This window comes from Heliangelus exortis, chromosome 8, assembly GCF_036169615.1.
Source record: "Heliangelus exortis chromosome 8, bHelExo1.hap1, whole genome shotgun sequence".
Lineage (NCBI taxonomy): Eukaryota > Metazoa > Chordata > Aves > Apodiformes > Trochilidae > Heliangelus > Heliangelus exortis.
This window is the reverse complement of record NC_092429.1, coordinates 10,104,175-10,128,054: the sequence shown is the minus strand read 5'-3', so window position 1 is coordinate 10,128,054 and position 23,880 is coordinate 10,104,175. Positions and strand designations below refer to the sequence as shown.

The 23,880-nt window shown below is 44.1% G+C and overlaps 1 protein-coding gene across 6 annotated transcripts in view; it reads left to right on the top strand.

Annotated features, from left to right (window-relative positions):
* Positions 1-23,880, top strand: part of RNF220 (ring finger protein 220) — a 216,749-nt gene that overhangs the window by 187,412 nt on the left and 5,457 nt on the right. For 3 of the 6 annotated variants that reach the window (XM_071750317.1, XM_071750315.1, XM_071750313.1), the window contains 4 exons: positions 385-440; positions 2,265-2,343; positions 17,571-17,679; positions 18,781-18,855. In XM_071750317.1, the coding sequence (XP_071606418.1) occupies positions 385-440; positions 2,265-2,343; positions 17,571-17,679; positions 18,781-18,855 (319 nt within the window). Of the gene's footprint in view, positions 1-384; positions 441-2,261; positions 2,344-17,570; positions 17,680-18,780; positions 18,856-23,880 lie in introns of all 6 variants that reach the window. The other 3 variants (XM_071750314.1, XM_071750316.1, XM_071750312.1) reach the window with 1 other exon arrangement.

Sequence of the window (23,880 nt, the reverse complement as noted above, 5' to 3'; positions counted from 1 at the left end):
GCTGTAAAGTTATTCTTAAAATGAGAAACTATTGCAACACAGGATTTCTGTTCACAAGCAAGGTTTTCATCTTTGAAACAGTGTATTCAAAAAACAGCCTTAGGGTACAGGTGCTCCTTGAATCCCAAGCCTTTTGTCAGCACCACAACCCTGGTGGTGTGATTCAGCCAAGGTGGCAGCTAGGAGTGCAGGTTGGGAGAATGTTACTGGAAATGTGAACTAGCACAAAAACACCCTCTGCAGAAGGGCAGCCATTCACATTTTGAAGCCTAGATTGGTGGATGGAAGTACTGAGAGATGTATAATGGGTGGAAGGGGTAGCTTTTCCTGAGCAGCAAAGTTTTCCATGTTCAATCATAAGCATTCTGCCCTTTTCTCTTTTAGTGGTGGCACACCCAGTACTCGAATAACACCAGAGTTTTCTAAATGGGCCAGTGACGGTGAGTGTTGGATTTTTAAATTATTAATTTCTTGCTACAGGAGAGCAGATAGGTATTCCCTATCTTCTGATTGCCAGTATTTAGGCAAAGGGTATTTACAAATGCTCTTGCACAGCACCAGCAGATACGTGTATGTGTATAATCACACTGTCTTTCTGAAACTTTTACAATAGAAGTAGCTCTAGTCATTAGCAGCCAAGAGAGTTCCCAAAAATACAATCTTAACAGGTGAGATGATAGAGATAGGGGTTGGATTGACTTATTGTCCTGTCACTAAAAGACAAACTGCTGTATCACAGAGGGGAGCCATCAGAACTTGGCTGTGAGATGGTGGTATTCAGTTGCTGGGGCTTTAAACTACATAGTCACCTGTTGTTTGAGGTTCTTTTTCAACTGCTTTTTTATCATCTTTCCTTCTTTAAAGAATTTGCTAGACACTTGTATCATGATCTGTTGGTTAGGTCTTGTCCTTGCTGGCCTCTGTATGACAAGGAGAGCCTCCAGCACTGAAGCCTGCACCTTTAGAGTAGGAACTCTAGGATCTGTCCTACTTCATGACCTGTAGTTGAGACTCCACAGCAAATGACTGAGTGGGAAATGGCACCTTTGCATGCATTATTTTTGAAAGCTCATAGGATTAAGGGGAGGGGGGGGGATGTTAAACCCGTTTGACTGCTACATTGTTTTATTTAGTGCCAGCAGCACTGGCAGTGTAAGTGGAAACCTAGTGGAAATATGAGAATAATAAAACCTGGCGCTTTCCAGTTGCAGATGCCAAATCCATTTCCAGAGCTGGGCAGCGCTGCTTTAGCTCCCTTAGGAAGGGAACTGAAGCTCAGCGACCTGAAGATCCTTGTCCCAATGATTTTGTTCCCTGTTCTGTTACTGTAATGCTTTGGGCATTTGCTTCCTAGCCTTGAAAGTACCTAAAAGATATAACCACTTGCCAGTGGAAGGAGGGGTGGATAGAATCAATTTTGCCAAGGGCATGCTGATTAAATTGAGAACATAGGTTATCTATCACAGGCATTTTCTTCTGTGGGATAAGCAATCACATGTATTTTCTGTGATGCAGGAGCACTGGCTTGTAGTGACTACACTGAAGCTGAGCTTCAGTGACTACAACCAGTGAGGTGATGAGGAAGCAGCCCTGATGGCACTTGCTATGAGCTGTTTTCTTAACTTTTTCCCAAAGCGAGGGTGCTGAACCTATAGCCCAGGGGCTGGCCCTAGGATTCTTCGTCTGGCTCATCCCTGCTCTGACAGGGGGGTTGGACTAGATGATCTTTCAAGGTCCCTTCCAAACCTTAACTTTCTGTGTTTTTTGTGATCTCCAACCAGTATCTCACATCCCCTGCAGTGCTGGGAAGAGCCATGGGACTGCTGGTAGAGAAAGAGCTACGAGCAGACTGTTCTATCATGCTAGTTCCCTGGCATATGTTGTTTTTTCCTCCTTGTGTTTGAAGAAGCTCAGAAAGAGTCCAAGAGCAGGATCTGGGCTAGGTGGATATGTTGAAGATCCACCTTTCTGGAAATACACTTTGGTGTGGCAGCTACTTCAGACCTTTCTGAATTAAATCCTGGCTTAAACAATTGCAAGGATCTGTCAGTATCTTTAGCCTGGAATCATAGAAGTGTGCTATGCAGAGAGGTCCTCCTTCCCAGACAGGGACACGTATCATTGGTCTTTTTTCTTTCTTTCCAAGAATTGACATGAAAATGACTCAACGGGGCCCTCTGCTTCAGGAACTGTAACTTGCTCAGAATATTTCATTGCAATGATCAGATGGTCTCTTACTAGTTTGTCTGTTCTTCCCTCAGCAGAAATGCCCTCAACGAGTAATGGTGAAAGCAGTAAACAGGAGACCATGCAGAAGACCTGTAAGAACAGTGACATTGAAAAGTGAGTGTAAAGTGGATAGCTTTAATTTTTATTGTTTTGGGAACTGTGGTGTCCTGCCTGGCATTCCCAGAAGCAGTGCCAGTCAGACATTAGGCATGTTTGTAGCTTTTACTGCTGAGAAGGGAAGTTTTGCTCCAGCATCACACCTGGGCTTGGACCTAACGTTGTCCTGACTTGCCACTGCTGTGTTCACAGAGGTCCTGTGGGGAGTTCCCCCCAAGACACCTGCATGGCAAGTACTCAGTGACAAGGAACTGAGAGCACCTTCCAAATGGCCTTTCCACTGCAAAGTGCCTTACTTTAAAATGTGTAAATAGATATATGTATTATTTCCACCACAGTCTAGGTATGGTAGGTTTTCAGGTATGTTGTGTAGTGCATAACAACCTAGACTAGAGTTGGGACTTGGAGAGGAGATGAAGACTTAAGCCTCCTCTAACCTGACAAAAGCAGCTGGCCTGTCAATCTGTTTTTTGATTCCCCCTCCAAGATTTCTCCTATCAATGTATTTGTGTGATCCTGCTTTTACTGGAGAAGTGCCCTTATTGTTGTGTCTCACTTTCGAGAGCAGTTCTTCACATATGGTCTTTTCCGTGGTAGCTGCATGCTCCACCTTCCATCTCTTCAGCAAAGGGGATCCCAGCAGCCCCTTACCTTGGCAGAAGCCTCACTAAGAGAATGTTTTTCCTCTCAAGATTCAGATTTCATTTTTGTATGGTTGCTAAAACAAATAATGTCTTAGTTCCCAAGTTTCTTTACTTGCAGCCCTTCCAGTTGGTTCTGAAGTAATCAATATTGGGATATACAATAGTGCAGGGACTTCTGGCCATCTCCTTTCCTGTCCCTTTCTGCTTGCTGGGTATCCTGCAGCCCAGTCTGGGATAGAAACAAATAGTTTTGTCTGCAGTGTGCGTTTGAGTAACAGCATCTCTCCTCAGCCTTCTGTGTGATGCTGGGATGACTTCCTGTTTAGACAGTTTTGACAATCCAAACCTAAAAGTACAGGCTCTGCACTTCTGCCATGGACTGCAATAATTATAGGGGGGAGGTTGTATTGATTATTGCTTAACATAAAATGTTGTCTCAATATCAAATGACAAACAAAACAGCTTGAATGATGTGGAAGCAATGAGGTAACTGTGGCTAAGCAGGGTTTACATTTACATTTTGGGGATAAGGCCCAGTGATAATTTAGGATGGGGGAAAAATCTGATGGTGGAATTAAGCTGACTTTACAGAAATTTATTTTTAATGTATTTTTTTCTTCCTTCTGTCAGTTATCATGACTTGAAGGGTTGTGTCCCTGGCACATCAGATTTCAGGATCTCTGACAGTTCAGGCAGCTTCGCAGTCAGGGTTTAACTGGGGAAACTCCCTGTTGCAGAGGAAATCTTAGCACTGCTTTGCTGTCTTGGCTCTTTCCTTTTTACAAGACTTCATTGGCATGTCCCAGTGTTGACTGTCTGCTGTTTGTTGCTTGCCTTTGGCTAAGGACCACTGGGTTCGGGAGCTCACAGGTCAGTGCAGAAGCAGCTTTATCCTTAGAGTGAGACAACTGTCGTGTACTGTCTTGATGGCAAGGACTCATCCCTTCTGCCCTAGTCTGTCAGCCTCTGGCTCAGCCACTGCTTGGCTTCCCTTTGGGCCTCCTGCCTGTCAGCCTAGCAGCCCTCCACAGTCCCAGATCCACTCCTATTGAAAATCTTTAAACTGCAGGAGCTGAAAGGATTTGACATTTTCCAGAACACTTGAGCTCAAGTGATAAAATTGACATAGCTTTAATAATCTGATCAAAGAGGCTTTAGCTAGCACCTTTTGAAGGATCCTGGAATCCTTTCCAAACAACGCTCATGCTAACTCTGCTGTGAAGTGGAGGGATCACATATGTGTGTGCGTGTACACATGTATGCATGCACACCTTGCTCTGCAATAACCATGCCCTGTTACAAGCTTCAGTTCTACAAAAGTCAACAAAACCCAATAGAAATTACAGGAAAACCTTCTGTCTTGCTGAGTCATTCCTATAATGTGGATTTTTTTTTTTAAGTAGCAAGGAAAGCTTTTTATTTAAGGCACTTTATTTCACTGAGGTTCAGAAAGAAAGATGGTGTTTCAGGTGGAGAATTCCTGGCTGCTTTTTTCCCCCGCCCCCCCCCTTTCCTTTGAGATTCGTGTGTGATAAATAGTTTCTGTTCTGCCATTTAAGGAGTCTGAATGCTCTATGTGCTTGTCTGTGTAGAAGGGTCCTGTTAAATTAATTGATAACAGGGATCAGAGCTAGAAGGAGGGGGGGAAGGGTTCACACTATCTGGCTGCATCCCACTCCACTGCTGAGCCATGATATATGGCGACCCAGCCCAACAGGCTAAATTGATTCATCTCTAGTTCCTGTTTCTTAATCTGGAGCTAAATTGGTTTCATTTTTCTTGTATTGGGTGGCACATACAGGAAGTTTTTGGCAGCATCACTTTACTCCATTGTTTGTAACTTTAATTTTTGCCTTTAAATCTGAGCATTATTGATTGGCATGTTAAACCCCATGTAGCATCTGATTAGCATTTTTTAAAGTGTCCAGAAGCACATGGCTTACCACCTGTGTCAGCCATGCTCTCCCGTTTAGAGCAGTGGCTAATAGAGTTAGCACTGATCCACATATTGATCCTTCTCTCATAAGAATGACGTTCCTTCCAGTCTTCCAAAAATAATTCTAGGCAAGGAGAGCAGTGTGGGTTGGTTTGTTTGGGTTTTAATCCATTAACACAGTACAGCAGGCAGTCCTCCTGTTTGGTGTGTAGCTGAAGCTCTTTGCTTGAGCAAGTTAATTTAATCTTAACTTAGGTTTGGGGAAGAGTCTCTTGCATGTGGAGTGACTAAATGGGGTTTGCATTTGTTGCCCCACTCCTTGTGTCCTGCTAGATCATCAGTAGCTTAGGCAGGTCAACTTTATCCATGTTGTGTTGCACTTCAGATGGCAGCCAAAGGTAATGAGAGATGTGGTGCTGCTTCCACCTCTCCTTTGCAGTCATGCCAATGCATCAATTGCTCAGGCAGGTTTCTCACCACTGGCCTCCTCTGCGTCACATTGAGCTTCAGATGACAGCTGCAGGTAATGAGAGGTGGTGCTGGTCCCACATCTCCTCCCAGCACTGCATGCAGTCTCAGTCCTGCTGAATGTTTCTGATCTTGCCAACATGAGGTGTCTGGGAGACACCCTGGGGTGCTGAAGGCTCATGGGGCAGGTAAAGGAGCGTCACACCAGCTGAGCTCTGCCCATCTGCTGTCACTGGAGTCTTCAACAGATGGGCTGAGCTGAATCAGTGCCACACTCCTTTACCTTGACTCAAGATGCAGCTTTGCTCAGGGAGAGCAGCTGGTCCCTAATTGCCCAGGCACCCTCCCCAACTCCTCTGCCAACATCATGCTCTCAGCTGAAGCACTATCACGTACAGAGCACTGCAAAAAGCACCTTCCCTGCAAAAAGCCTCCTTCCCAGAGATGCTGCCTGTGGGGGTCTGGTGCCATTTTGAAACTGAGGTTCCCCGGGGTTAAAAGCCAGCATCTTAATTCAGAGTGCCAATGTTCAATTTTGCTTTCTGCCACCAGACTAGATTGCAGGCCAGCGAGAGAGTCTGGGTTAGTGGCCCACTGGGTCACCTCCCATTTGTTTTCCTCAATTTTGTGTTGTCATAAATTCATTCCAGCCCGTTGTGGTTGATCAGTTTATCTCCGCCGGGGCAGGGAGCGCTGCGAGCATGATATATGGCACAGAGCATTGTAGCCAGCCTCTCCATGAATCACTCCAGCTGTTTGGTGTCAGCCCCAAAGCAAACAGGGCCCGGACGCTGAGCGTTGACTACGATGAGCTCAGTATGGGAAGAGACATGACGTATGAATGTTTATTTAATAATTCTCTAATATTTCCAGCGGAGTGTGGCTGTGCCTTCTGGGGGGGGTGAAAGGGAGGGGGAGGTTGAAGAGGGAAACTCTAATCTGTTGGGGTGGGTCATAAATCAGGCAGACAACATCATTAATCAGGGATGGGACAGAAGTGGAAGGAGGTGGGACTGGAGCTGCCATCCTCGGTGGGAAGGGGGCTGTGCTCTTTTTTTTCGTAAAACAAATCTTGTTTCTGATTCTGCCTGGCCCCAGCCGTGCTGCCCGCATAATAGCAAACCTGGACACAAGGCTGTTTAAGTGAGTATGCTACCTCTGCTATAAACCTTGCAATGCAAGCCTGCCAAGCATTAAATCCCTTTATAATTATCTTCTTTATATAGCACTTCATGCTCATCATGCTTCATTGGATGAGACACTCATTGGGTTAAAAAGAGGGTTTTAGAGACAAAAAGCATTGTATTTGTTTTATTTTTCCTGTCTTCTCTTTCCTCCCCTTCTCCCCTTCCACCTCACCGCTTTCCAGTCCAGCTTTGAAAGCATCACCCCCAGAGGGGCTTTGGCACAGTAGCACAGATATGAGCATCAGTTAAAATTAAAGAGAGTTCAGGTTGGGAACCTTGTGCAAAGAGTCAAGTGTGTGAGAGCAGTCAGGGCAGCAGCTGTGTCTGTCACAGGGACCCTGCTCCAAGGCAGGCATGTTGAGCAGGAGCAGAGTGAGCGTGAAGCCAGAGGATTAGCAGAGACTTGAAGGGGAAGGAGCCACACTTCAGCTCATATGTCAGAGCCAAAGGGAAGCTGTTGTGCATCCACAACAGAGGATAAGTGCTCCCCAGCCCTTCTCCACGGCATCACACCACTGTTAGGCTTCCACTGTTGGTGGAAGACAAGAATGTCATATAGCAAAGACAGAATTTAAAAAAATAAGTAATAAATTAACTAAGCTTTTTGTACTCTGGAAATAGAGAGCATGATGCTTCTGGTGGATCCTAGATCTGCCTGTGTAAACTAAAGACAGTATCCAAGAAGCTGAACTGAAGCATGGGACTGTCAAAGCTAGGCTGAGAAAGCACTGCTGGGCTGAGTGCTGCTTGCATCCAGATATTTATCTTTATTAGGTTTTAGTTCTTTTCTTAATACATTAGCATGTAATACATGCTTGTAATATGTACTGGTGTTCAGTACTGGAAGGGTGTATAGGTAGATGCTCGATTTCTTTATGAAGTGAGACTTGGGCATTACCTCACCCTTTGGGTTGTGGTAGTGGAGAGCAAGCTGCTGGGCTGCTTTTCTTTTTTCTGTTTCCTCTTTTAATGGTTCAGTAGAAATCACATGTGCTAATTGTGGTCTCAAACACTATTTCCACTGTGCCAGCTGAAATCATACTGGTGTTGTAGGGCATCCTAGGTGAGTGGTTAACAAAGCTCGGCCAAACAGGCTGACTGCACGAGTTCAGACCAGGAGGGCAGGTGGATCTCTGTTTAGTGCAGCTGTGTCCAGAGGTCTGGCCTAATTTTCATGCCTTGAGGCAGTTTTCTATAGATTTTGACATCTTCATGTGGGGAAGAGCTCTTAAGTCTGTTGAACCTGTGAAGCTAGAGCTGAAGAGTCTTCAAACCCATGGTGGCTGTCAGCTCTGGGGGCAGTAGCATCCATGTCTCTTAACTGGTGAAAATCCCAGGAAGGAATTTTATTCTTGTGTTGGGGGCGTGACTTAGGCAACTTGCCATTTGTGTCTCTTTGCCTGCCCCTTCTTTTCTTTTTTTTTTTTTTTCTTTTTTTTTTCTTAGTTTCAGAAATGCTGTTAACTTTAATTTGTGGAGTTGCTTCCTGGGAGTGAAAAATCAATGGGGGGCTATCACAGTGTGAAATTCGACTGTCACTATTGAGCTATAGAGTTAGCAAGATGTCTTAGAAGGTAAAAAATAAATCGTGGCCCAGCAAGTGCTCAGCTGTGCTATTTCAAAGGGGATATGAGGCTGATGGTCCGTTAGAGGGTACTTCAGTTAGATGGATGATGATTCTCTGTGAAATATTGGAGTTATTCCATAGGTAAGAGAAACTTTAGCTTATAAAACACAAACAGCTGCCTTCTAGCAGATGAATTCTGCCCTTAGATGTGTGAGCAGCTTGTCAGAGAGAGGACTTATTCCTAAAATTAGCCTGTTGTGTTTAACAACGTCTCTGATGGAGCATTGCAGACCCTGCAGTGTTCCTCGTGAAAATATTTTGAGGATGTGACTGTTTATTCACAGCCCTTACCTATGCTGCAAGAATGAAGGAGCAAAGACAGACACTTCTTTTTTTTCCCCAAGAAATGTTTGCATTTGGACAACAAATTATCCAGATGCTTTCAAGAGAAAAGTAACAATTATTTTTACTTAGTCTCCGTTGCCTGTTTGTTGGAAATGTGCTTTTGCAGAGCAAAAAAGGGATCATATTGTGCCCCATCCTCTGCCAGTTTGCTGTTGCTCTTGTGCATCTGTTGAAGGGCAGCCCTGGCCACGCAGGCTGTCTGAATGCTGGCGTTAACAGGGCTACTGCTTTCTTTGGCACTTACTGACTGTTGTGGCAGGACTCAGTAAGTGTTTGTGCTGTGCCAGCTGCTGTATGACAACAGGATGATTGTAATTATGGCTCTTGGTAGTTTATGCATTTCTTAGACTGCAGTTAGTGAGTATAAATATCAAGTAGTGCCAGAAAAAAAAAATCCAGTTCATACTCTTGCTAAACCATGTCTGCGGCAATGGAGTCTGTAATTATTTCTCTTGCACTTGCATGTGCTGAGGGGTGCCTGCTGCTGCAAGGAGTTTTGAGCTGCATTTATTTGGAGTTTTATAAAGATTTCCCAGAGAATTTAATGACAGAGGAATTAATTGTGTTTTCATATCTCCTCTGCCTCAGTCACACAGAACCCAGCACTGCATTCACAGAAGCAGTTGTAATAGCAAGTAATGTAACTCATGTAGTTTAATACGTGTTGATTTCTTCCTCTGACTTCAGTGTCAGTGCGTGTCCTAACCATAGTTGCTCCCCACCACTGCAAGCACTTTATTCTATTTCTCCCTTCACTTCTCCTTTCTTACTTTTTCATGGTTGCCATCCCCAAAAAGCTGCTGTTTCCCAATCAGCTGCATAAGCATTCCTGCTCTTCCTTCAAATAGCCAACTGATGACCTGTCCTTCCTCTGTGTTGCTGGTTTCCTCTTCCAGCTCTGGGACCACAGTTGGTTATGCAATACTGATGTGGTGGTCTCCTTTAATAACCTCATGTTTCTTTTTGAAGGCATGATTACCACAAATGATGCTAATTCTGATCCTTTCCCCTTAAAGGAAACAGCAACAGTGTAAAAGTTCTAGGGCGGCAGCAGCAGTTGTAGGAAGCTGTCTGGAGGATGTGTTATCGTGCTGCCCTTATGTACCTCCAATCAGTGATGGTGAATGGAAGTTCTGGAAAGCATATCACCTTCAAAGTAAAGCCCTTAAAAGGCTGCAGATGAATCCAAGTGCTGCTGTAGTAACATAGATATTTCCTGTTTATTTCATCTGTTTGGATGCAGGCCATGGGAGTAGAAGGCATTTCATTGTGCACAAAGGCCGACCGTAAGACTCCTCTGCATGTCCAACCTTCTAAATAACTTTCAGCCTTGGGAATTTACTGTTCCTCTTTCACTTCAGGGATGTTTTATAATTTTGTGCCCTCATTGTCCAACCAAGGCTACCAGGCCACCTCCAGGCTACAGTAAGATGACAAGCTAGAGCTGCCATAAGTCTTCAGGTAGAAAAACGTACCTGGCTAGGTATACGTGGAGCTTAGTCATAATCCAAATGTTTATTTGTGGCTGGAAACAAGTTTCAGCGGCCTGGAACCTCTGACCTGTGTGCCTTAGTAGGGAGAGGAGCTGGATTTTCCATTTTTACTGCCTGCCTTTTGTGGCCCTGACTTATATAAAGATAAAAACCATCATGTACCCCACAGCTCTGTTAAGAGCACAATTAAGGTCACCAGGATGAAGGACATATTTGAAAAGTGAACTGAGATATTAATAATTTAGTTGTGTAATTATTTCTATTTAGGAACTTGGTTTAAAGAATCATTTTCTAACTTAGCCTTTGCTGCCTCAACAAAACACTGCTGCAGCAAAATACTCTTCTGCAGTGTGTTTTTTTTTCCTCTATCACCAAAGCAATGGTATTCTGTTTATTTTCTCTTTGGAACTGGGGACATAGTCTGTAAATCGAAACCAGAATGACCTGTGCATTCTTTCTCCCAGCTCTCATGTTGAACCATAATTGCTCAAATGGCACATTTAAAATTTTGGCGCAAGCTCAGACTTTCACTAGCCGCCTTTTTAAATCAGTCCCTGTGGCAAGCAGATACTGTGTAGCCCTACAAATGCATCTAAACATGCTGACTCTGAGGCTCCTTCCATTCTGAATGATCCTCGGTGCCATCTGTCTCTGTTTTGATTGGGGCTGGGCACATGTGTCCCAGTGAAACGTGGGCCAAAAAAAAAAAAAAAAAAAAAAAAGAGAGAAAGAGCCAGTGCCTGAATTTACTTCCCACCTCTGTAAAGACATTGTTGGGTTCTGTGTTACGGAGGCGGAGGAGATATGAAAGCATAATGAATTCTTCTGTCATTAAATTCTTTGGGGAATCTTTACCCGAGTCCCTACTAAATGCAGCTTAAAATGCCTTCTTGCAGCGGTAAGCTCCCCTCAGTGGTATTGCGATGGTGCATGCAAGTGTAAGAGAAATAATTCCTCTGTGGGGAAAAAAAGAGAGACAATATTTTTGGTTTGCATGAAGATGAAATTAGTCGGAAGCAAACTCTGAATTTGGCAGGCAGATGCTGGTATTAACAAGTTGTGCAAGCAAGTATAAAATAGGCGCTCGTGACTGAGAGCGCCTCAGCATCGTGTGTGTGTGCGTGTGTGTGTGTGTGTGTGTGTGTGCCCTTGCATGCACCCTGCTCCAAATTCACAACTTAAAACACGGAAATTAGAATGGGGAACATTGCATTATTCATAACTTGGCAACCAGAAGCTAGGGCATTTTGCCAAAATAAACTATTCTCTATAATTACAGGTGAAGCAACATTCCTTAATATCTTACAATACAAAAACATACATTAATCAAGGAAAGAGTGCCTTTTTTTTTTTTTTTTTTTTTCCTAGAGGACAATAAATTAGCATCCTTGCCAGTTTCCTCAATACACGTGACAATGTGTTACAGGATTATAAGTCAGCCCTTTTAAGAGAGGTTAGTGTGAAAACAAATAAACCAAATAAATCAGATTTTTAGCTAAATAGAGGAGTAGCCAGCTCCTAAAATGCTGATGTCTTGCCAGAAGAATTGCTTTTAGCACTGTCATTCTCGCAGACTGAGGGTCTAAACTTCACTTGGTGTGACTTGACATGGCTCTGTTGCAAACAGCTTTGCTGGGCAGTTTTTTACTGCCAGGGATCTGGCCCCTTCTGCTGTTACCAGTTCATCTAGAGAAATAAAATTGCAGTGCCTCATGCCAATCTGGTAGCCCCTGATTCACAGCAGTCTGCTGCCAGTGCCTGACACTGGACTTCTTTCAGAGACTTCACATACTGAAAATGTGTGAGCTGTGTCTGTTTCTTTTTAAAGCCACCTGTGGGTTTTCTTTTTAAGAACTTACTGATCAGTTTAAGTGCTTTGCTTGTTAGTAACAAACTTTTTTTCCCAACTTTAAGTCATGTTCTTGGACTCGAGTAAGAGCAAAAGGTTTTTGTGTGTGTGTTGTCTCCCACTGACTTTCAGTACTGCTCACCTGTGTCTGCCAAAATAAACTCCCAATGTTGTTAGCAATAGCACTTGCTGCAGGTGATGCTCACTAAATTGAAAGAGGGGGTGTATGCTTTCACCAGGCTGAAACAGAAGCAGTTCTTAAGTTCTTGAGTTGTTTTTAGCTAGCGTTTGAAACTCAGATGGTGAGGGAGTTGTGTTGAAGACAACGATATGAGCAGGACTCAAGACAGCATCGTCGTGCTCTGCTGTTCCGCAGTGCTGCCAGTGCACAGCAGCTCTGCTCAGCCTGTTACAGGCTAATAAAACACAGTCCCTTCTCTGGAAAAGTTGCCCTCTCACCCAAACATAAATTGGCTGTGAGAGAAGGCTTGCAATTACATGATCGTGCACTGATGCTGGGGTCATTTTTTGGATCACTTTATCAAGCCTTAAAGATTTGTGTCCCTCAAAGCAAGGACTGCTGTCAGCTTTCTCTTTTCCAGCATAATAGTGGTTATGATAATTGTCATCTGCAGATATGGTTGGATATGGCCAGGAGCAATTTCTCTGCTCCTGGAATCTTACTTTAGCTTGACTTTGCCTTCAAAGCATCGACCAGTCTGTTTCTAATATTTATGACATGTAAGCTGCTAGTGACCTGACCTCTGCCCCTTGTGCAGGGAGATGGCACGTATGTTCTGTTGGGATCAGGTTCTCCACCTCAGACAAGGGAAGATAAAGGCTTTGTTTAAAAATAAAGACATCACTCTTGGGTTTGTCAGTGTTACTGTACATTTTCTCCTTGACCACTTTGTGTTTACAGGCATACAAAAATAAATATATGAGGAAGAAAGAAGGTCAGAATATCAAGTGTCAAAAGTAGCCCATTAAATTTTATTGGTGGTGCATTTAATCAGTGCTAAGCGTTTTTTACAAGGTACATACAAACAGTGGAACTGTAAAAATTTATGGAATGCTGTGTACAGTGTGGCTGTTTATGAAGAAAGGAAAATTTATATCCAGTTGAAATAAACCAAAGGGGAATGTTTTACAGAGACTTGTCAACAAGGGGTACATCAAATGATATCTAGATAAGGGGAGAATGAGGTATTTGCGGGAGCTGACTGATCTTTGAGGGGTTTATGTGCTTCTTCAGCAACTAACAGCTTGCATCTTTCTCAAATATGCACGGTGCTGGATGCAGGGGTGGTATGGTATTTTCTATTTTTTCTGTACCGAGAAAAGGAAACACAAGTGAACAGCTGCTACGGGTATCTCTGGTATGAGGCTTTTGCTTGCTCTTGGGCTTGTTCCAGTCCAACAGTTTCTTGAGCAGCCCTTAATATCCAGCTGGGAAGGGTTAACTGAAGCCAATCACTTTGACATCAGCATTTTTTTGTTTCCTTTTTCATCCTGTATTTTGTTGATGATAAAGCACAGACTTAGTCAATTGAGAGATTCCAGAGCTGCAGAATCAGAGATAATTTAATTAACGGAATTGCTTGTGATTGCCCACTGGGACAGCGGGTAGGAATTGCTCGATTTAATTTGGAGAAACAAAGATCACATGCATGCTAATGTTTGACAAATAACCAGTGTTTAGGTTAAAGTTTTTTTTGCAAAGAGGGGGGCAGCCAATTCCCAGGGGAGATTACCCAGGAGGTGATTTGCTGAGTAAGATCAAAACTACAGATAGTTCCTTTTTTTGTCTTCATGGTATTTTTGTACCCTTCTTCTGGCCTTTTATCTGAACAAAGCAAGAGGAAGAAAGTTTGTTCTTATTTTCAGTGCTCAGGAGAAGGTGCTGTGAATAGCAGAAAAACAGGCATTGGGCACAAAGACTGAAAACCATCACATGCTGTCTGCCCCATCTCAGATTTACGCCCTCATTCCCAGCATCCTCAGCTTTGACAGTCAAGTTATTGAGGAGGTAGCCACAGCATCCAGAGAGCAGTGCAGGACCAAGTTTCCTCCACGAGGGGCCCTCCCCTTATATTTTTGCTTTTATGTAAGTGTTCTTGCTCAGGCTCCTCCATGTCTGGTGCTGTAGGTCCAGAGTGAGTAGACCATGGGTGTGCCATCTTCGTATGTCTTCAGCCAGAGAGGACAATTCAGGTATCAGTGAGGTGTCTTGCACCTGCATGGTTAGAGGAGAACCAGCACTGGGGCTTGAGGCATTGCTCTTGGCAGCAGTTGTGCTCAGCAGATCTCTCTGGAGGCTGATAAATGACATTATCCAAACACGTCAAATCAGAGCGCTGAGGCGCAAAATTGTTAAGAGAGTCCTCCTGCATCCATCATGAGGTCAAGGTAGAGCAGGGCTGTGGAGGCCAATTCCTTCTTCCCTGTAATTCCCTCTGCTTCCCTTGGCAGGGGAACTTGAGTGCAGCCTTACCCCATCCATGGAGCTTGGCTTTCTGACCCTCACTCCACCCCAGCCTTACACGGTAAAAATACTGCACAGGCTGCTCCCAGCTGTGTCCAGGCAAGCACACGCGAGGTGTGCACACAAGAGGGAAGCCTGAGGGAGTTCCCAAGATTGCTGCTGCAGGAAGAGTTGCTCCTAAGCGATGCTTATCTTTAGGATACAAGCAGCAGGTTGACGGTAAAATGTCACTAAATGGAATGGCATGTGTCCCAAGTGTGCTGGCCACCACGGGAGCCAGACACATGGGAAGTGACTCTTGTTTTTATTCCATCCCTGGAGGTAGTTCCAGTTTCCTTTATTTACTAATGTTCTCCCTATTTCCCTTGACCTCATTTCCTCCGGCTTTTCGGAAGCAGCCATGCAATTATCGCTCACTTTGGGTTGACCCTTGGCCGCCACGTCCTTGGTTGCAGCTTCTCTGGGAGGCTTTCCTGAAATGTCAAGTGCAAAATACTCACTTGTGGCCAAAATCTCTTCCTTGTGAGATGGGAGCTGTATGTTTGACAGTATGCCGTGCATCAGGAGTTGCGCTGGGAGCATGCTTGGCAAGGAGAACATGAAATTTAAAGTCTGTCACAGCTGTGCTTTGATCAGCACTGGGAGATACTGCAGTGGCTAGAGTTCCCTCTTACCAATGCACCCCAGTCTTGTTAATAAATGTATATTTAACAATGTCTGGAGCGTATGAAGTGATAATAACTAAATCAATACCTCCCACATTGATTGTCCAGGTTCCCTACAGCGTGACGCACGCAGCGGTGCGGTAATTTTCCAGCTAACTAGCACCCTGATCTACAGCCCTCCTATTGATTGGCCATTGTATCAGGCAGCCTCTGAGCATTATTGCTTATACCTCTATTCAGCCTCCTTTTCTGATTCATTCGTTTATTACTGGACAGGTGCGATTATCTCAGAGAGACTTTCCAAAGTTGGCCAATGGGGGTCAGCTATTTAGACTTCTATAAACAAACCATTTTCTATCTCCTCCAGTTGTTGCAGTGGCAAATTTTTCCTTTTTAAGCTTTGACTGTTATTGGCTGGGGATGACTTGGTCATTCCTTGGATCTGCTCAAGGTTTCCGCTTCTTCCTTTACTTGCTGAGATGCCTGCCCTTCAGAGGAGGAAAGATGGCTCCACAGATGGTAACAGAAAATTTAGGACAGGTTGAGGTTCTGCTTGTCACTCACTTTTGACAGGAGCCACACTCACTGTGTTCTATAACTTCCGTGTGCTTATGCACACAGGAATGAGAAATGTGTTCCAGAAAGTCAAATCCAACTGCGGCCTTAATCCAGTGTCAGCTTGTTCATAGGCCAGACTGGAAGGCAAAGGATTTCTCATCTGACAGTGATCTTTAAGCAATAAATTAAAAAATCTGCTTCTTCTTTGAAAAAACTAATACCTTTCTGGACTTCCTTTGAAAACATTAAAAACTTTTCCTTGAGGGTGAGAACCCAAGATGGGATGTGATAATAATTTATACCAATGCATAGGAGCAAGTAGGTTTTTCACAGCAGGGAGCTCTTTCATTTTGTTCTAAAGAATATTTGGTAATACCAAGACTTGAATCCACAGTGTCCATGTCCCCAGGCAGTCCTCACCCACTAGGCCATGGCAGGACGTGTATCTCTTTGATTTTTTTCAGTTAAAAAATTGTTACCATTTCCTAGCAAATGTCATTTGCATTGGATCTCCTTTCTGATGAAGGTCTCTCCTTGGTTAGCTCCTGCAGAGAGTGTCTGATCTGTACAAAGGCAAAAGTGAAGTTGGAGGTGCTTTATAGCACTTGTACTTAACCATATGCACTCCTGCAGCTCTGGTTTCTTCTGAAGTGCCATGATTAGAAATATCACTCAAGATCTTTTCAACTAGCTTGGTTTTCAGAGCCTTGAGGAAAAAAAAACAGCAGAATCATCTTGTGGGATATACCTCAGGTCCCTCCCTGTGTACCAACAGCAAGGTACTAATGAACAAAGGAGCAAGTGTGTGTATGCAGCAGGGGTGCTGAGATTTCAGATTACTTTATTCATTGTAGTAATTCCACTAGACCCATGTTTTAGCCACCTGTTGATGAATCATCCACTAAAAAGATAGAACGTGTAGGTGCCACTGTGGATTATGTTGTGATTGATACAGCTTCTGATGGTGAGGTATTCTGCAGGTTCTGAGCTGGAATCTGCTTGTACAGGTCTGAATCTCACTGACGTACATGAAATTTGCTGGTTGCGTTTGTGTTTTCATAGGAATTGAAGCCTTAATTTCAATGCAGTACTCTCGAGCTTTTCCAGGGAATGCTTGAGGGCCCCTCCCTCTGTCTGCACTGTGTAGAAATCAGGTTTTGCAGCATGCTGGAGTGAAACATCCTCATCTATGATGCTTCCTGCATCTCATTTGCTAAGCATTGCTGTCTGCCCTTGCTTTTAGGTTGGCAAGTTGCTCTTTACCAGCCTTTCAGAACCATGAAAATACACTTGCCTGCCCTCGGCACAGTGCCTCTGTGACAAAAGAGATAATGCTGCCCATCAAAAATGACCCTAGGAAATGGGAAAGCAGAGGTTGTAAAGCTGCTTTTATAGCTACCCCGTTGGCACTGTGTCCATTGCTTTTGGTTTTTCATTTTTTGTTGTATTAGAACCCAAGAAGCTAGGGGTTTCTGTAATATAACAGATTATGATTTTTGTGTTTCACAAGGCTGGTGGCCAGCAAATACAGACCTCTGTTCTCTAAGAGGAGGGACAGTTCCTCTCACCCACAGAAAGTTATCTCACCAACTTTAGGGCAATGTACAGGACTTTGTCCAAAGTATTTTTTCCTTAAAAATTTTTTAAGGAATACAAGGGAAGAGGCAGAAAATAAAACAACAAAAAATCTATTGTTTAAATGTCCTTGTCCTGAGGAAACTTGCTGTGTATGAAGTTGGCATCCCCAGCCCTGTTTTATTCTGTCATGACATGTTTGGAAGGGCTTATTAGGATTCTCACTGTACTCTTTAGGAATTCTTCTTCCCCCGAGTTGGATGTATTAGTTCAAATATTGCTATTGCCTGTGCAGTGCCTGTTGTGAGAGCCCTTTTCCCAAAAAAAAAACTCTTAACTGAATTCTTAATCTTGTGTACTCAGTGATGCTCACTCACCATCATCTTTTGCAGAATTACAGAAGACTCTGCAGTGACAACATTTGAAGCGTTAAAGGCTCGTGTCCGTGAGTTAGAAAGGCAGCTTTCCCGTGGGGACCGCTATAAATGTCTCATTTGCATGGTGAGTAGCACTCCACTTGTGGTAATGAATCAGAAATGTCTTGGTATCTTTGCCTAGGAGGGGAGAAGCTTTTCTCCTTTTTCAGGTGGAGTGAGGGAACTCATCTTTGTCCCTATACACAAATCAGCCTCCCAAATGAAGGTGCTAGGTCTTTTTTCAGCGATTTAAATTTCTGTATATTACATTGTTCCACCGTAGCAAGAAAGCCCCAATTTCATAGGACTATCAGCCTACCTACAGAAAACTCCCAGATTCTGGTGTCTTTGTCCTGCACTTCCAGATCTACATACACAGGAGAGAGCAAAATCTGTGTATGCTTTGAGAACAAGAGTGTTATTTGCCTGAGCATTTAGAAGTTGTTAATGTCCTGTTTGCTCTGTGATGATGCTGTGGCCTTCTTAAAGGAGGGCAGCAGCTCCCTCTGATGGTCTGAGTCTGCAAAACTTTGAATCTCCGGTTTTTATTTTGATGATAGCAGGAGGAAATGCTGCTTGGTGGAGGGCTGCTTCTGCAACTTCAGATTGATGCATGGTACTCTTTCTCTCAGCTCACGACTTGTAGATGTAGGGATGCAGTCCCCACCTTTCATCCCACAGAGGGGACAACAGTCAGCTTGCTGCTGATTTTCAGAGGTTTATTGGCAATGATAGAAAATACTCAAGGCACATCTGCTGAAATAGCAGCAGCATTCTTGGGACATAGTTAAGCTGTTCCTGTATAGCTAAGAGTTGTGATAAGGGTTAATCTTACCCTGTCACTGGTTTTTGTGTGATCTGGTGACCTTTCTGATGGGAATTATATGGTAGGTGGCCACAGCAACTTCAGATGCTCTTGTGATAACTGTGCTGAGCCAGGTCACCACTTGAGTGGATTATGGGCTTCCACAGGAGTTCTGGGAAGCTAGAATGGACTGCAGGAGACTTCCTGCCTCTACTGCACAAACATTGCAACAATGCAGACTTGCGGATTACACAAGATTATTTTTTTTGATACAAAATATAAGGCAGTGTTACTCACAAAGAAAGACATTATGATGGGGTTGGGAGCAAAGAATCAGTAGATCCCTGCTGTGGAAATAACCTGTTCGCTTCTTCTCCTTAGGACTCCTACACAATGCCCCTGACTTCCATTCAGTGCTGGCACGTGCACTGTGAAGAATGCTGGCTGCGGACTCTGGTGAGGCTCTTGGCTACTTTCTTGTTGATTTACAGGCTTTCTCATCTCTTACGGGATACTTTGTTTGAAACACCACCTGAAAGGTGCTTTTTGCTTTGTTTTAAACAGTATCAGTGCTGCACATTCAGACTTCCTGAGCCCTGCCATGTAGCACTCTGCTCTAGCTTTGACCTGAATGAGTTTTGTTTGAGTCGTCATGACTAAAGTGCAGCTCTGTCCCTTGCATGTTCCTCTGCTGCCGTGGGGACAAGCATTGCTCTTTTAAAAGCTGTGCCAGGGACAACCTTGCCTTATAGTAATTTCCCGTGGGGCGTCTATGCAGAGAGGTAAAGCTGTGAGATTGGAGGCCAAATCCACTGAGAATCATGGAATGGGTAGCTGCTGAGAAACCTAATATTCCCCTGAAGCAAAGGGAATCATTTTCAGGATAGAGGATATGGAAGGGAGCTTTTGTGAATATGAAGCTGTATTTTTCAGATTATTTGAAATAGTGCTGTGCAATTTTCAAGTGTTATGCCACTCTGTTTGGAAGCTTGGGGGCTACTTTGAGCACTGAATAGGTGACCCAATGCAGTAGTAATTTATACATGTATTAAAGGACATCAGGTTAAAATTTAAGGTGTTATTAAATAAAGTGGTTTCCTTTCCTTTGTTAAACTGGGGGTTATAATCAGCTTTTCATTTCCCCTGTGCAGCTGATTTTCAAGCTTTCATTCAGGTTGAGGAGTGGAAAATAGTTGTGCTCTCTTATTTCTCTTGCTAGCAAGATGATACAGTGTTGGGTTACAAAAAATGTGAAGGAATGCCACTCCTAAAAACTATTCCTGTAAGGCATTACAAAATCTACTTTATAGAACACATTTTGTGCTCAGAATTACGATTAAGCCAATCGTGCTCCTTTAAATCCTGCCTTTTAAAAGTCTTGTCCAGAAAAGTTACCAGGATGGTGAAGTGCCTGTGGGCTTGAGTACTAATAGCAACTCAATAACTTGGCTATCCCTTGGGCAGTATTTTATAGCTCTTCAGCTACACCCCATCGCTATTTAGATTATACAAGCTTTTGTAAACATTTTAGCAGCATGTTATAAAAGACGCAAATGTGGGTACGTTGCTGTGAGGTGTTTGGATAAATGTGTGCTCTGCCACCATCACTAAGTGAAGAGTAATCTTGTCCTTCAGCAGTGCAACAAACAGAGGATAAAACACTAATTTATTTTTTATTTTCTTTACTCTGAAGTCTTTGTCCTCTCCAATTCTCAGCCAGCCTCAGGTCATTTTCTAAATCTATGGCACCAATTTCAGGCTGTTCTTAGAAAGAACAGAGTTGTGACTGAGTTCAACTTCAGTCAGGCCCTTTTGTTTCACATCCAGTGGTCAGGGATGCTCGTGAGAGCAGGGAAGCCCCACTCAAAGCTCAGAGGTTAGCATTTACCCTTGCAGAGGGGTGTCATCTCCCCTATAGATATCCATGAGGAAGGCAGGGATGGAGCTGGCTGTGTGCTATCCACACCTGGCTCTTCTGCTGGAGAGGGGGGATGGGAAGAGTCCAGCAAGACATCGTACTAAGACTTTGGCACTTGCACAGGGGAAGCAATTAATAAGTGGCTACTCATGTGTTCCCCAGTCCTAGCCTCTCCCTGCAGCCCCCAATTTATTAAACCAGGCCTTTTCACAAGGCGTGCTTGCACTCCCTCTCCCATCTCAAAAAAAATCTCCCAGCCTGCGTTCGCATGTTTCTAATGTAACCATTAAAATGTAGCCCGAAGACAGCAATAAAAACCCTGGAACGCCTTGGTGCTTTTGTGTCTTGATCAAAGTCAATGTGTGTAATCTCGTTAAGACTGCCCTCCTTCCCCCCTCCTTTTTTATGAATTTAATGGCATACAGCAGCTGGGCTCAGTGTTTAATGCTCACCAACCTGCATTGTTCTAATTAAGGTATCTCCTTTTATTTCGGGCACAAAAGAGACTCTTGTTTTTTTTTAACAAGCGAGGAGCTGTGGGATAGTGTGTGTAATAATCGTTGCTGTTACCTTTCCCTGGGTATAAAGCAGGCTCCCCGGCGGGGCTGGGAGGAGGGAGCCTGCGCGTGCAGCACACATGGAAAGACTTGGCTGGGGGAGAGGGGCAACATTTTTCTTCTGTTGTGCAATAAACAATTTGTTGGAGTTAATAGGAGTTGGGGCAGGCGGGTTGTGTCAGGCTTCCGGCCCCTTTTGAACATTCTGGAGATCTGCCATCCGTGCTGGTGAAAAGTCCCCATTCTCCTGTGTGCCTGTGGTCTGTATGCCCAGCCGAGATCTACTACTAAATTAGAGTTTGAGTGTATCCGTGAGAGAGAGGGAGGGCCATGTATGGAACAGGACCCTGGAATTGAAGGCTCAGAGTGCCTGGGAGCACACCTAAACTTGTGCAGGGTATTGAAGGCAGGGTGAAATTTGATGCCCACATCTGGTTTTGGTCCAGAGGAGGTGAAGTGTATTTATAAAAGGTTATAAGGTTTACACATATAGGATATGTGATATCTAGGATATGATGTTACAGTGATCTGAGCCCCTCTAGTGTCCTCTGACTTCATTGCTGTCTGGGACACTGATGAGGATTGGATCCTCATCATCCTAAGTGCTTAGGCTTTCTGAAAATAGAATTTTTTGACTTTTGGTTCTTACTGTCTAATTCCAAATTATAACTTTTCTGTTGCTAAGGGAGAGTGGGAGACATTTTTATCCACTGATTCTACAAATGGTTGCTGAGCTCTCCAGCTTAAGTTCCAGTATTCTAGAGCTCAGTGCATCAAAATTGCTCCCAAGTTTTGAGAATTAAACACTCACCATGGCAGTCATTGTCTCTGTCTCCTGTTGCTGTGTTGGATTATCGTGACGGATGCAGATCATTGCATGTCATTGGACCATTGTTGGGGCTGCAGAAAGGGCCCCTGCATGTGGCTTAGGAGAAATGAGATTATGGTACTTGCTGAGTCAATTAGATGGTCCTCCTCAGGAGTGACCATGAAGAAGGGGAGGAACCATCCCTTCACCCAGTGTCAGGACATGATGAATTTAGTAGTTTTCTCTACTTCCACGTGCTCTGTGAGGAAAGCCAGACTGCCTGAGGGCTGCAGTCATGGGGCTGCAGGCTAAAGGTGTGCTGTGTGCTACATGCACTGTGGGCAGCTCTGTTGTTGTAGACATGACAGGGAGAGGGATGCAAGAACGTGTGGCTTGATGTCTTGTGATCATGCCTGGGTTCCCAGGAAATCGTACTAGCTGTTTTGTGAGATAGTTTTATCTGTTGGTTTTGTATTGCTCTTGTCAAACCACACCCATGAGCTTGCTGCTCCCTATGTGCTGGTTGTCTGGAGCATTCAACACAGTGACGTTTTTCATTCATGCATCCTGCATGCAGAAAGCTAGTTGGTAACTTCAGGTTATGCAGAAACTGAGATGCAAGCCTGAAGTGGCTTCCCTGTGATCCAGGTTCTTCAAAGAGGAGACAGGACAGGAAAGGATAGAGGAAATGGTATTGCAGGAGGGAGGCTTCACTTGGGCAGCAGAAGGTGGGGTTCATTTCACTAAACATCATCTGTCCTGGTGGTGAGTGTCTGGTTGTTGGACTCCATCCCTGAGTCACTGGATGATTGGGGATGAATCTCTCCCTCTGGAAGAGGTTTATCTGCTCCTTCTCTATCCTTAACCCAGGGGCTCTGCAACTGCTAATGGGTGATACTCATATTTTCCTTTTCTTTGGAAGAGTCCCTTGACAGCAAATTGGCAATCTGCTCCAGTGGTTTGCTGGGGAGGTTGGAAGCCTCCATCCTTGGAGATCTGTGAGAACATTTGATGTGTGTCTGTCAGCAGTAATTCAGGCTTAGGTGGTCTTGCCAGGGGAATGGGACAGTGAGTTCTTCATGTCCCTCTGAGCTGTAGCTCTGTGATCTCCCAAGCCCTGGTATCCTTCCTTATGAAGTCAATGGAGTTAAAAGCTAAGTCAGGCTGTTGTTATCCAGTGTCTAAGCAGTTGGTAGGTGCAGGCATGCAGAGGCTGGAAGAAGGCAGGTTTATTTGAGCAGCTGCAGTTTGCTGAGTTTCCCCCATCACCAGACCCAGCATTTCCTCTGGGTATTTGCTGACCCCAGGCTTGTGCTTACTTGTCGTGGGCTTATTTGAAAATTAAAACTGCAGGAGCAGGAAAAAAATCACTTCTTAAAAGCCTTTTTTATCACAGACCATGCTTCCAGGGTGATCCATCAATAGATATGGATGCTTTGCAGTTGACACATTTATATATTTGGTAGATTATACTACTATGTTCTTCACCTTGTCATTTTTTCTAGGTTATAATACCATATAGTATTGTATTTTTTAAGTATTTTTTAAGAAATGGCGCAGATACAGAGCAATCCTTCTGGGTGGTTCCTTGGCACTTGCAGAAACATAGGGACCTCCTGAGTCAGCAGCTGCATGGGAGACCTGATCCTTCATATGATGTTGATGTTCCTATCTGCCATGAGGTTGTCCTGTTATTTATTAATATATTGAAGTTTTGGCCTCCAACAGGAGGAACTCTACCTTTTGAGGAGGCTCTGTGAAAAAGGGTTTGCTCCTGATTGCCTTAACCTCATTTACCTGATAACTGGGGGTACCCCAGAGCTGCTCCTCTGGGGATCAGCATTTGCAGGGAAGAAGCTGCCACTTCATGCGGAGCATGGGTGTGAGAGGAGACTCTCACCTTGGCTGAGAATTGGATCTTGGAGTTTGATTCCTCTCCTGGCAGAAGGTGGCTCTTCGAGTCCTGTCATCTCTCTGTATTGGTTTTCCTTTCTATAAAATAGGCAAGATTTGAGCTTAGGTTTGATGGTGGCACCATGTGGGCAAAGTTGCTCTGTGTGCGTCTCTTTAGTCTCTAAGCTTGGTAGCATATTCTGCTTGGAATTTGCCCATTTTTAGACCCACAAGACAGCAGGAAGTGCCTAAAACTTTCCTTTTGAGTTTTCTTCCTTTAACCAATTTACAGCAGACATCACGCT